Raw genomic sequence first — 13,660 nt, 5'->3', positions numbered from 1 at the left:
CAAATAAGATAACCAGAGGATTAGTAATTCTCAAAACAAAACTAACAGGCACTAGAACTTTATATTAGGCACTAGAACTTTATATTTTAGCTTATTCTTTTAAGACACAACCTAGTCACGTTAATAATCATACTTTTTAGCACTAACTTGGAAAACTTATAAGCTAGTTTGGGAAATTAGAAAATAGAAGCAATTTCGATGTTCATTTAAACCTTTAGACTATGAAACTTTGTTACATGGTTCTTACACAATATTCATTGTTAAGACCCCCCACGAACTTCCAATCCTGGCTCCACCAGTGGAAGAAACAGACATTCAAATACTTTTGTTAGTTTGTATGTATCTTCATTGTTTTGATGAATGTTTTAATATATGTTCTCTTTTCGCAAAAAAAAAAAAAAAAAAAAAAAAAAAAAAAAAAAAAAAAGTGTATAGAATTTAATTCCATTATATAAAAATTTCAAATTTTCCATTTCAGGTATAAAATGTCTCCCGTTTCAGTTTCAGTTTCGTGTTACAATTTCATGTTTCGGTTTCACGTTTCAGTTTCGCGAAACTGAAAATTAAATGCATAACTGAAACAGAAATTGAAAACTGAAATAAGCCATTGAAATGAAAAACTTAAATGCTAATCTGTAACGCAAAATAAAAACATGAAACTGAAAAGAAAAAAAAACTTGTTTCTCAAAAATGAAAACTAAACGCGAAACTGAAACCGGAAATAAAAACTGAAACACGAAATGAAATTGAAAACCGAAACTGGAATGCGAAACTAAAAGTAAACCACGAAACTGAAAACCGAAATAGAGATGCGAAACTAAAAACCGAAACTGAGACACGAAAATGAAAAGTAAAACGCGAAACACGCAACCGAAAACCGAAATGCGAAGCTGAAAACCAGAATGTAACTGAAACTTGGAATATAAAACCGAAACATAGTCCAAAACGTGAAATGTGTTTATATATAGTTTTTTGGTTATATTATTAAATTTAATTTAATTTCATTATGTGTCAATAAAAATGCATGTTCACATTCCATGGAATTCATTGAATTCCAATTGGTTCCGAATCAAATTCATCTAACACATTTCATTCATTCTAAAAACATTATTTCAACTAAATGGGGCCTCAATTTCATACAGATTGTTTGTATCTGCAGATGACATTATAAATTACGACAAGAATATTAATCAACAGATGTCAAGAAAAAGCACAGGTGACGATCAAGTTCCCTTGTTGGAGTAATATGGTTCATGACATCAAGTTTAAGGTGTCCATTTGGGCCTTGTAAGCGAAAATTTGTTTTAGTCACCAACATTATGTTTGGTCTTCTCAACCATGCGATCTTGTTCGTTATGCTTTAATCGTTGGTTCTCGCTTGCTTTGTTTTCTGCCTTGGGCTTTTATGTTTATTTAGTCGAGTTCTTTGTAATCTTGGTATCCCATTGTAATCTTGTAATGGCTTGGAGCAATGTTGTAAAAAACCTGATTACTCGCCGATTAATCTCCGATTAATCATTTTTAAGAGCAATCCGTTCCGATTTTCAAAAATCCGTTTAATTAAACGGTCAACGTCAATTGATGAGTCAAAATTGAATTTGGTAATCAAAGTCGGTCAAAGTAAAAAATGATTGACATTTTAACATGAATTTACATTTTAACATGAATTTACACTAGAACTTTATAGTTTTTGATCAAAATGAATACTTTTAAACAATTATGTTAAAATTTATTTTTATATTTATGGTTTTTTCTATATTTACACATATAATTTTTGAAATTTAATATTTAAATGTATATAATACAATCCGATTAATCCCCAAATCACCGATTAATCCTTCTAAAGTGCCGACCGATTAATCCCCAAATAGCGAATTTTGCAACCTTGGCTTGGAGGATCATTGTTTTAATGATCTTTCCTTTGTCCATACTATCTTTATATATCTACTTTAGCCACACACAAAAAAAAAATAATAACAGGTAACGATCAAGTAGGTGTGGCAAGTAGTTGATGTTTCCAGTATTAAAAGAGGTGTTTCAAAGTCAGAAATGCATCATCTACCATAACACACACACACACACACACACACACACACACACACACACACACACACACACACAAAAGAAGCAAACTTCAGGTTTTTTAAATAAAAATGAACATCTCTACTGACAAGGTGGTTGCAACGACCATCAATTCCAACATGCTCAATAAATAGTACATTACACTAAGTTTCGGTACAACCAATCTGACTACATATAATTTAGCAACTCATTCCCAACAGAAAACTCAAGTATCAACAACATCAAAATCATAATAAGTTTGACTGGGGTCCAATTTTCATTTATCGGTGTGTCGACGCAAACCAGAATAAACCGCTTTTTTGAATAAAGGATGAACACTTTGTGTTAGTACTTCCTTCTCCAACTTATCCATGTGTGGCCATATCTGTGAAACACACCATAAGATTCATTTTCATTACCTAAATAAATACTTGAAGCAAAAGTATACTAATTTTATTATAACTAATGTATAAGAAGCGGGGAATGGAACAAACCTCGGAAGCATATTGTCTTGAAAAGGCCTTGACATAACCTAAAGTTGTCAAACACCATTGTTCTTTCTCGCTCACTGTATATCCAGTCTCAACGTTTCTTCTACATAATAATATATGGGCAAGCAAAAACATGCAAATATTAGCACAAGATCTATCCATCTATAGCTAGTAATATTAATAAAGTGAATAGAAATAATAGTACCTTTTAGAAATTCCATTTTCTTTATCCATCTCCATTGCAGCAGGTATTTCTTCTCCTTCTTCATCAATAGCCATTGCTTCTGAATCGCCAGCTGGCACCGAGGTTTTCTCTCCAAATGTATCATGGAGGCGTTCCTCCAAAACATTGAAGAAATTTTTGTATAAAGACAGGAACAAAGCCTGCATGCATGTGCAACAGTCAGTGTTGTAAAAGTCGGCCAACTTGGCCGACGCGTCGGCTGATACGTCGTTTTTTTGGGTTCTCCGTCCCGTTTTTTCTGAAAACGACTTAAAAGACGGTCAAAGCTAAAAGTTCGGTCAAAGTCTGTCAAAGACGGACAAAGTTGGTCAAAATCAGTCAAATTTTCGTCAACATGTGATATGTTTTAAAATTCGGGTTTGTTTTTATTTTTTGGGCCGCTATTTTCTCTGTGTCCTTACTAATTATGTACTCGGTAACATTAATTGAGTTTGAAGTTTGATTGTATTTAAATTCAAGTTCTTATTTAAGAAATTTATGGTACATAATCAACTATTTTATACATATATAAATATATATTTAAGAAATTATTAATAAAGTCAATGTTGGTCAACGACCGATGCGTCCCCGATGCGTCCCCAATGCGTCCTTTTTAAGTCTCGACCGATGCGTCCCCGACTCGCGACTTTTACAACCTTGTGCAACACAAAGTTGGTTTATATGAATATACTAGTGAAATGACCCGTGAAATCACGGGTTTGTTTATACGAAACAATTTAATAACATGTTTTAGGTATTAAGTGAATGTAAATGCTAAAGTCATTTATTTTAATGACCCGTTTGACTAAGAAACATGTCGTTGTTTTTACAAATATATAGAGACATGTATTTTCGCATACATATGTAACGTAATTAATTTCGTAAAAAGAATCCATATTTGAATATTAATAATATAATAATTATAATTATAATTATTATATTAAAAGTAAATAATAATAATAAAGTTCGCTCAAAGTTTAGTATTTATTTATATTTTTAATAATAATAATAATATTAGTAATAATTATGCCTTTTATATTTTTTTAGAAAATTAAAATTACAATTTAGGAGAGATTAGTATTTCCTTTTATAAAAGATTTCGTATTATTTTTTTAATTAAATTAATATATAATTATGACATCATCAGTAATTAAAGGGTAATTAGCTTAATGATGACATCATCATTTTAGAGCTTTATATGACTATATAGATACCACTTATCAATATCATAAAAAGTAAAATACAAATACGGGTCGACCCACTTACCTCATTTTCTTCAAGGGCTCGTGCAAAAAGAGCTTGTTTTGACTCTAATGATTCACGGGTCGACAACTCCTCGTCTTTTGCTTTTTCTACATTCGATTTTAAACGATTCATCTTGGCAGGATTTTCACCAACAACAGGCTCACCATCCACAAGCATAAGCTTCATTTCAGCACCATCCACCTCAGCTTTAGCCTTTGCAGTATATTCCTCGGCTTTCAAAACACTTTTCTTTAGCTGACTTATTTCTTTCCTTAAATCGGTTATACGATTATACGTCTTATTAAGTGCGTTTCTAAGTATCTGTTAAATAAAGAACACACAAGCATACATTATTATAATAATAAGTAACAAACAAACTAGCAAAATGATCAGTTATGCTTTTTTTAAGTCAGTCTTATCATACATACCTCCCACAAACGATCAGTGGTGTGGAAAAGGTCAATGTTTGGTGAAGAAAAGACCCATTTAACAATAGCCAAATTAGAAATAAGCCGATAACCCATCATTCGGTCAATCGTTATGGCAGTTGACTGAGCACTATTCTTCCAAAATTCACTCACTTCAGCAATCAACAAGATTTGGGTTTCTTCATTTGGACAAATTTTAGCAATAACTTGTCCATATCTCTCTAAGACAGTAATCAAATGAGTAAAACTCTTTGATCCAATGTCTAAAAGGGTCTGAACAACTACTCGGAGACCAACATCGAGTCCATGCACCGGGATTACACTTTCTTCAAGCCATATAACAACATCACGTGCAGTTTTCCTTCCTTTAACCATAGCATTAAGTTCTGTTGAAAGCGTGTATTCGGTTTTATCGTTATCTTCAATACCGTATCTAAAGTCGGGCACGCCTTTTGGAGGAAGCAACTCCTCTAAAGCTGGAGTCGTTTCAATGCTCTACACAACAACATATGAATGTCAAGAAAAAAAGATAGAATTGTTTATTAACTGTTCAAAACGGGCTACAATCTCTCAAGAATCAAGGGAGTAAATCAACACAAAGAAAAAAAACTTTAACACAAAAGGTTCAAATGGGTCAAAAATTGACTGAAGTGCACTTTAATTTATAGAACCTCCCAACACTTCCTTCAGAAATATATGAATAACTTTCTGATCGTATATAACAAACTAATTATCTAGAAGAAAAAAAAAACGATTTCTTCTGACAAATAAGTTTCATGACAACCCAACCTGACCCGTAACAAAAGATTGTATGCTATAACAAATTACCCAGCCGGCCCATCCTTCTCAATTAGATAATAGGCGGAACCAAGCCTCGTATGATTTTCTTATAAAAGTAAAACAATAAGAGAAACTTATGTATCTAGTTATAAATTTACCTGCTTTACTTTCTCCCAGTATGATAATCGGACTTCTCTATCAAGAACCTCCTGGACAAACACACGTTGCGGGGCCCATTTCGGAAGATCCAAAACATAAGCCCATTCTTCCCAAGGCCATATGAATTGGAAGTTTGATCTGAAATATAATTAGATAATCAGAAATCAGATAACTATAAGAAGATCCAAGAGTTAAAATATATAATAGGGTCAATTAAGTGGAACTTACAAGTGATGTGAGAACCAAAGAATGAGACGGGTCCTACACTCCATATCCAACTCACTTATTCTATCAAAAAGGGCACGAACAGCCCCTGCTACCACTGCAGGGAAAGCTCCTGGAAGGGACTACAATAACATTGCGGTTTAAAAGGTAAAAATGCATATTCTTGTTCCAGCAGCATAACCAAAAAAGAGATGAAAAAGTAGGATTATGGCTATTATACCTTACAGAGGTCTATTATGACAAGTGTGTAATATATGGGCTTGAACGGTGGCTGAGGCAATAAAAGCAGCTGAGAAAAAAAAAAAAAAAAAAAAAAAAGAATCCATTGTCATCGATGAACAATAAACACGAGAACGGATCAAAACATAAGATAACGAAGTAAAGGGAAATGCAAATTTGGAGTGTTTGGACGTGAAATAAAAGACACAAGTTTCCACCTGAGAAAATATTGTCTCGGCCATTAGATACTCGTATCTGAAAGGAACTGGTAGACCAACCATACATGCAGCACCTTCCTTTCGACTAGCTTTGCACAAACCATAAAATTGTAAGTATAAAATATTCCTGGTTGTAAAAGACAAAGCATTAAGAATACATTAGCAACAAGTAGTTGAATAAGTTACAAACCATCCGTTTAAAAAGAAGAGTACATCCAATAGATACTCTTCCACAACAAAGCGGTCTATAGGTTGCAGATCCTGCCACAAAACAAGATTATGAGACAAATCAGCAAAAATATGTTTTGGAGGGATAAATAAAATATGTGTAAGAAAATTAGATAAATTCAACTACCTCTGTTTTGCTAGCAGAAAATATATTAAGCCTTCGTATCCTTTGAGGATATTTAAGTTCTGCTTCATGCTTTTGTCTTCCAAAACTAACGTCAGAGAGTGCTCCAGGGGTATCGGGTTGCTCGGGACAACTTATGGGTCCAAAATCATGAGACTTTCCGGCTACTAGTTGTGCTTCGTATAATAAGTGTGGCCTCGGAACTGGAAAAAACAATGAATAATACGTTAAAATTGAAATCAATTACACCATCATTTGAAGCAACTTGATGAAACTGTCATAGAAATTGAGATAAGAGTAAGATTTAACAAGAGTAGAAAGTAGTACCACTCTCAAGTTTCCAACTGTTCTTGGAGAGATCTTGAATCCGACCCCATAAATCTTCCACGAAATCCTATACAACACAATCGAAGTTTGAGACAATTCAATGAAAGCAAATTTAAGGAACAACAACAACAAAAGATAAAATAAGATACCTGTTGACGATGAAGTTTGTCAATTTTGTTGATGTCTTCAAACACAGATAAACCAACATCGGAAACATGTCTTCTGATACTTAGATAAGCTTCTATCCCAACCATAACTCTTTCAATCTCTTCCGGGATTTGCTGCAAAAATCAAGAGTCCTCCATCAAACAGAATGACATAAGAATTTGCTTTCATCATAATGTGAATGTGAATATAATAGAACACCAGTAGCACTAAGAAGAGATCTGACTATGAGTTCTTGACTTCCTAGGATTTTTAACCCCGATCAGGCATTCAAATACCAAATTAGGTTCATGATAAAAAAAAAAATTCTGGAATAAAACGGGACTATCAAGTTAACATCTAGCGCTTACACCTCCACTAACTAAACAGTCACACAAGTGGCTCATGAAATGTGCAGAGTATAATCATTATTGGTTAATGCATACACATAAAAAATTAATGTTAACACTCTACTATTTGGTAATTCATCTTTTTAATTAACTATCAACCGTTCCATATAAAAGTACATCAAATGGGTGGAAAGGTAATAATCTAGTTAAGAAAGGTATGTTGATATGTGCACGATTGAAAATTACAATAAATTGTTGGTGATGCTATTGCCTAAAAAGTCCTAAGTGAGAATTTCCCGGACACTAACTATTTCCTCACAATTGTACAGTAAAATTCACTTTATGACATTGAACCCTAGAAGACTTTGATTAAAAAATTCATGGTACAATTTATGCACCAAAGTCAACTCGTATGGCTATATAGGAATCACATAAACCGTTTGGTTGTTAGTTGATGAAAACAGCATTCAATCTTTACTAACGTCTTGATAGCTCGTTCACATAAACTTTGGATCCATTATATGTTTAGTTGTACAAGCCAAAAATATAAAAATAAAATCATACCTCACCGAGCTCTGATCCACCCCAAGGAAGGCAGGAGAGAATGCATGTTATGTAGAAATCAGCACGGGCTTGCCAAGAAGGGTTCCCTTTCTCGTCATCTACTATAGTTGCAGCACAGGATAATAACGTTTCAAAAACCACCACTAGCGAACTAGGTTGAACAACTTTGCTACACATCTACAAGGCATAAGTGTAAACGCAGCTTAAACAAATGTTATCAAATGACAGAGACAAGATATTAGAAAGGTTCCACTAATATGACATCAGCAAAAAGAAGGTACAAATCAGAAGAAACAATGCACAAGTGTTAAAAGCTACAAGTTTTGTCATATCTTTAGAGATACAGCTTATAAACCCAATTTATAGGCAAAAAAAAAACATATATCTACTTAATTATAAATTCTTTCCAATTGTCTCTTATCGTAGTCAGAACAGCACACTGTAAATTGTATATAATTTTTCTTTAAGACACAGAAAAAGACATACCAAAACAGTTAAGAACCTTAATGATACACGAATCTTGTTGCAATCTCCAGAGTCAAGCGCATCCTGCAAACCAAGAAAGCATATAAGAAACCTGTCCAGAGGATGAGGGTTAGCCGGTGCTAGACCCCCCTTAAAAGCCTAACTTCACCACTAATATTTTAACCCAAAGCCGGACAGAATACAAATAATCTTTATGTTGGCCCCTTCTAATATTGAAACATCTCTAAATTACCGATAATTATACAGAATGCTTTGTCACTTAAATTTTTTTGGTAATAAGTTTTTTATGCTTAACCTTCTTTTATTTGCCTTCAAGTGCTTAACTTTCTCTTGCTGTTGACTGTTGACAGTCTCCAATAATCTTCTGAGTAAGTTTAGTTTATATCCATGTTTTAATTGTTCATTTATTAAGGTGTAAGCTCATTGGAGAATACAAATATCGGTTAGTTAATTCAGCTTTATGTAGAATTTTATGGTTTAAAGAATAAGCGATTGGTTCATGCAAAGAAAATTAATCAATCAAAGAAGTTAATAGATGAATCAATAAAATAGGATATCAGAGGATTATTCTTTTATGTTTTTCGGTTAATTACTTAAAGAATGCCAATACATTTTCTTTAAATAAGATAACCAGATGATTAATAATTCTCAGACAAAGAGTTTCCAAGCTAAAATGCGCTAGAACATTACACTTCACCTTATGCTTAAGAAACAACCTAGTGACATTTACAATCATACTTTTGAGTTTTAAGCACTAATTTGGAAAGCTTATGTGCTAGTTTGGGATTAACCTTTTGGAAAACTTATTTAGAAAATAAAAGCAATTTCAATGTTAAATTAACCTTTAGACTAACATACTTTGTTACATGGTTCCTATACAGTACTCATTGTTAAGGCCCCCATAAACTTCGAATCCTGGCTCCACCCGTGAAAGAAACTGACATTTAATAACTGTTAAGATTAAAAACAGCAGATCCATCATCTATAGGTCACTGACCTGCAGATTCTTTTGAGTACTCTCCAGTATTTTCTTGACAAAATCCTCATTTTCCAAGTTCAATAACCCAATCTAAACACCAAAATCAGGACACCATCAAGCGTTATCTTCACAAACACCACAAATTAATAAACAAAAAAAAAGTAAACAGAACCTACCAGAGTCCCATACAGAGGAACCTTGTGAGGCAATTGCTCAGAACATTGTAGAAGAAACTGTCAAAATTAATTATCACAATAAGCCTCCATATCCATACACAAATTATAACACACAAATATAATAAATATACTTTATTTTATACAGATTAACAAAAGGTAAATAGTACGGAGTAAATTACAGTTATAATTTCATCTTGCGAATGCTCCAATTCACGCCGAACAACACCGAAACAAGCATCCTGCAATGAGTTACGAAATTAGGGTTACGAAAACTAGGGTTTATAAAATGAACAAATATAAAAAAAGGTTTTTAGGGTTTTATGAGAAGAAATAACAAACAATGTGGTCTTTGTAATCGATTGTTCCGCCATATTCAGAGGACTTCTCGCCGATTCTCAAAATCAAAGACCTCCAGCTGCTCATAGCTTCTTGTTGCTAATGATGCGATACAAGAATAGATATGTACGTCTGTTTGTGTATATGTGTGTCAGTGTGTGTAGTCTTAAAGAAGTTAGCAGGCAAAACCCACCAAGGGTTTTTGGGTTTGTAAAACTCGAGTTTAGTTGTGCAGGGTAGGATCTTGTAGGGTGCCCTGAACTGGATCCGAATGTTAAATCAGGCTTTCGGGTTATAGTATTTATTTTTATCTTTAATTTTATCTCTAAGGAGAGGAGAGGTGATCACTTTTTAATCTATCTACAACTATTTTACTACTATACCCTAACTATACTTAAAATAATGGAACATAAGTTTAACTCTTTACGCTGTGTTCTCGAGTTTTTTTAAGTGGAAAGGAGTGAGGTGGAAAAGAAAAGGGAGAATAAAGATGGAAAGGATTGTAATAAAAAAATATTTGATGAGAATTCTTGAGTTAAAAGGATATTAAAAGAAAGGAAAGGATAGTAGTTAGTTATTTATATTCTTGAGTTATAGTGGAAAAGAAAGGAAAGTATTAGAATATATAATTGTACAATTATACCCTTTCATACATTTCAATTATCAATTATTAGAATTAATTGTAAATCAATAAATAAAATACATGTATGCAAAATGGTTGAAATTCAAATTAATAAACCATAAATTAAGTCTAGAGATAAATAAAAAATGCATGAAACTCCAAAAATCTATTTTAATCCAAACAAAAACAATATATGATAGTAAAACTCTGAATATAAATAAAAAACCCTCCACTTTTACGCTCTCATCATTTTTGCCAACATAGACATACGCTTATGAATAGGACATCCAAATAGAGCTCGCACCTTGTCGGGACGATCAACCAAAAAAAGATATGCATTTTCAGTATCGTCATCTTCCATACCCATAAACTCTAGTTCTTTATAGATTTCTGCCTCTGAATAAACGTGCGGACGAGAACTCTCCATTACCTTATTAACCTTATTATATATATATAGTGTCAAACATTAATATAATATAATAATACTGATAACAATAATAATATTATTATATAATGTAATTTAAATCAATACCTTTGTACTTCGATCGATAGCATCAGCAACATTAGTCATTGTACCCAAGAATTTCGATGTAAAATCTTCTTCTTCCTCTAACTTCTTTTGCTTCCTTTTCTTACTTTTCGATTTAATTGGCAGCTTTCCATTTGATGGTGGTGTGGTTAATGTAGGGTTAACTTCATCCATAGTATCGAAGTTCTCTAAACCAATGTCATTAGTTTCAACGTACTGGTCAATATCATCAATAGTTACCGTTATTGGCTCCTTAGTTTGTTGATTAGTTCTCTCTTTTGCAGTTGCAGCAGCTGTACCTGTTGCTCTATCCTTAGAAAATAAAAGTTGCAAACTTTCGTAGTGATGAATTACTTTTTTCCTCCACTTTGCAGCTTCAGGTTTCTCCTACAACAAATGAAACAAAAACACGTGTAAATAATCATGTATCATAAATTTTTAACATAAAGTTCTTTAAAAATAAATTCAAAAATAACCTGGATCAGTGTGTCACATACTTCATCCTCAGCTTCAATTAACATGGTTTCAGAGTTCCATCCAAACCCACTTAATTTAACTCCACGAAAAATATCATAGCATTGCGAGAAGTTATCTTTTAGAGATTTTAAGCGATTTTTAAGATGGTCTTTTTTCAACCCTTTATCTGGAAATTCCGTATTTAACGCATTCAACATATTAGTATATGCCTGCGTGGTGAATGAGCCATTAATTCGGTTACCATCTCCTTGTTCTTTTATCATAGCTTGAATAAAAGAAGCATCCATCTTTGTCGACCATTCTAACCTCTCCCTCTTTGTGCTACTTCCATCGTTAACACTTTTGCCCATAGTTAATTCCTGCATAGTAACCAACAACATCATATGATATATATGTTACCATAAGATATATCTTACCATCCTTTATGACCATAAAAATGTTATATTATGATTGTTAGCCCAGATATAACAGTGAAACAAAAAAAATATAACAGTGAAACAAATTATCATACTAACTAATAATATTAAACTTTCATATAATACAAGTGATAAGTGTTCATACATTGAATCAATATTCTATTATTTAATAAACCAATATAACTAAACAGCATAATCAATTTCATTATCCGGATCCAACAAATATTGATCCCACGTTTCAGCTGCTATTGTGTCTCTTATTTTTTCTCCTCTATCGTCTATGTCACTTTGACTACAAAGATGTCTATCCGGTCTTTTATTTAACACCTTGCGTACAACTTTATCCTCAATTGCTTTCACACGGTCTACCTCAAGTAAAAAGTTGTGAAGAATACAACATGCCAAAAACACATCGGATTGTGTCTCACACGAGTAAAACGGCTCTGTTGTACTTCTAATTATAGGGAATCTTTTTTTTAAAACACCAAATGCACGTTCAATCGAGTTTCGCAGTGATGCATGACGAAGATTAAACAATTCTTTTGGATTCTCAGGTGAATGAGACGAGTATTCCTTCAAATGATATCTAACGCCTCTATAAGGTGCTATGAGTGAGCTTCTAAGAGGTAGGCCACCATCCACCAAATAATATCTACCTATAAATATAGTGCAATTAGTTTAACAATATAAAAATAATAATATATTATGCTTAGGTTAAATTTTTTACCATCGGGTATAATTAACTTATCATTTCTAGCAAGAGCATCTTTTATTATTCTCGAGTCTGATGCAGTACCTTCCCATCCACTCGAAACGTATGTGAACTTTAAATCAAACGTACATGCTACTAGTGCATTAATTGTCGGATATCCCTTACGGCCGCGATATCGCGGAGCATCTTTGTTAGGCACTCTCACACGGACATGTGTCCCATCAATTGCCCCAATACAATTCTTAAAAATGGGTAAAATCTTTTTTAACTGCAATCTCTGACGGAACGATATCACCAGTTGGTTGTCGAATGTATTGATCTTCTAAGGATAATAGTGCATTCAAAACTTTATGAAAATGTCTGTTGGTGCATGATTCCGATCGACGAAAAAACCAAGCGATTAAACTAGTTTTTAAATCATTTCCTATCATAAACAAAAATCTAGCAACTTGTTCTTCAACTGACATACGTTGAGCTGGACGAAGACCACCGTCACTCTCTAACTTTTCACACAATATCTTAAAAGCGTTTTCACTCATGCGGATAAGTTTACAACATTTACCACTTAACGAGAGGTCGTGCAATAGCTCATCTCGTACTTGTTGTCTATGTAACATTTCGTCAGGGCCACACAAACGACTTCTATTAAAAAACCTACGATGTGCAATTAGAGCTGCCACTAGACAAATCAAGTGAATTGCTGCTAAATGTTGACTTTTAGCCATATTTTATTTTTTATTTTTATTTTTTTTTTTGAAAAGCAAGATAATATATTCATAAATCAACGAGAAATACAATGAATGGCTCACATATGAACAAGCCATACGCCCAACACACACAGAGGACAATAACACACGAAATATAAGTTCACGACCACAAATACAACACAAAATATAATAGAGATTTAAGCACGAAAGGCATAGATGCAGAGCTTGTATCCCACGCCTTTAACCAACTAGGAGAGGTAAGAGATCGGGTTGGTAATCCAAACATTCCAATCTATTGTGGAGCCTTTTATTCTTCTAGAAATCAAATCAAATGAGCAAACTTGAATCTCATTTAACGCGACCGGAGCATTCCAACTTTTATCATGGAAAACCTTGTTGTTTCGATTCCTCCAGATAAAGTATGAAGTAGACCA

General features: G+C 33.2%; 3 protein-coding genes across 3 annotated transcripts; all 3 read right to left on the bottom strand.

The window, feature by feature from the left end:
- Nucleotides 1-2,117: 2,117 nt before the first annotated feature.
- LOC139885920 (nuclear cap-binding protein subunit 1) lies at nucleotides 2,118-9,909 on the bottom strand. Its single transcript, XM_071869672.1, has 19 exons — nucleotides 9,767-9,909; nucleotides 9,607-9,666; nucleotides 9,428-9,484; nucleotides 9,270-9,341; nucleotides 8,273-8,335; nucleotides 7,787-7,963; nucleotides 6,878-7,009; nucleotides 6,729-6,795; nucleotides 6,405-6,604; nucleotides 6,240-6,310; nucleotides 6,050-6,134; nucleotides 5,833-5,901; nucleotides 5,616-5,734; nucleotides 5,387-5,525; nucleotides 4,449-4,943; nucleotides 4,042-4,341; nucleotides 2,758-2,936; nucleotides 2,556-2,655; nucleotides 2,118-2,446 (listed from the first exon to the last, which is right to left on the bottom strand). Exons 1-19 carry the CDS (start codon nucleotides 9,848-9,850, stop codon nucleotides 2,339-2,341), a joined length of 2,577 nt encoding a protein of 858 aa, XP_071725773.1. The 5' UTR covers nucleotides 9,851-9,909; the 3' UTR covers nucleotides 2,118-2,338.
- A 711-nt stretch (nucleotides 9,910-10,620) lies between these two features.
- On the bottom strand, nucleotides 10,621-11,741 carry LOC139851028 (uncharacterized). Its single transcript, XM_071840306.1, has 3 exons — nucleotides 11,391-11,741; nucleotides 10,918-11,301; nucleotides 10,621-10,824 (listed from the first exon to the last, which is right to left on the bottom strand). The coding sequence occupies exons 1-3, from the start codon at nucleotides 11,739-11,741 to the stop codon at nucleotides 10,621-10,623; spliced, it is 939 nt and encodes a 312-aa protein (XP_071696407.1).
- Nucleotides 11,742-11,990: 249 nt separating this feature from the next.
- Nucleotides 11,991-13,244, bottom strand: LOC139851011 (uncharacterized). Its single transcript, XM_071840305.1, has 3 exons — nucleotides 12,969-13,244; nucleotides 12,604-12,841; nucleotides 11,991-12,463 (listed from the first exon to the last, which is right to left on the bottom strand). The coding sequence occupies exons 1-3, from the start codon at nucleotides 13,242-13,244 to the stop codon at nucleotides 11,991-11,993; spliced, it is 987 nt and encodes a 328-aa protein (XP_071696406.1).
- Between the last annotated feature and the right edge of the window lie 416 nt (nucleotides 13,245-13,660).

The sequence above is a fragment of the Rutidosis leptorrhynchoides genome, chromosome 1, assembly GCF_046630445.1.
Source record: "Rutidosis leptorrhynchoides isolate AG116_Rl617_1_P2 chromosome 1, CSIRO_AGI_Rlap_v1, whole genome shotgun sequence".
NCBI lineage: Eukaryota > Viridiplantae > Streptophyta > Magnoliopsida > Asterales > Asteraceae > Rutidosis > Rutidosis leptorrhynchoides.
This window is presented reverse-complemented; position numbering and strand designations above follow the sequence as displayed.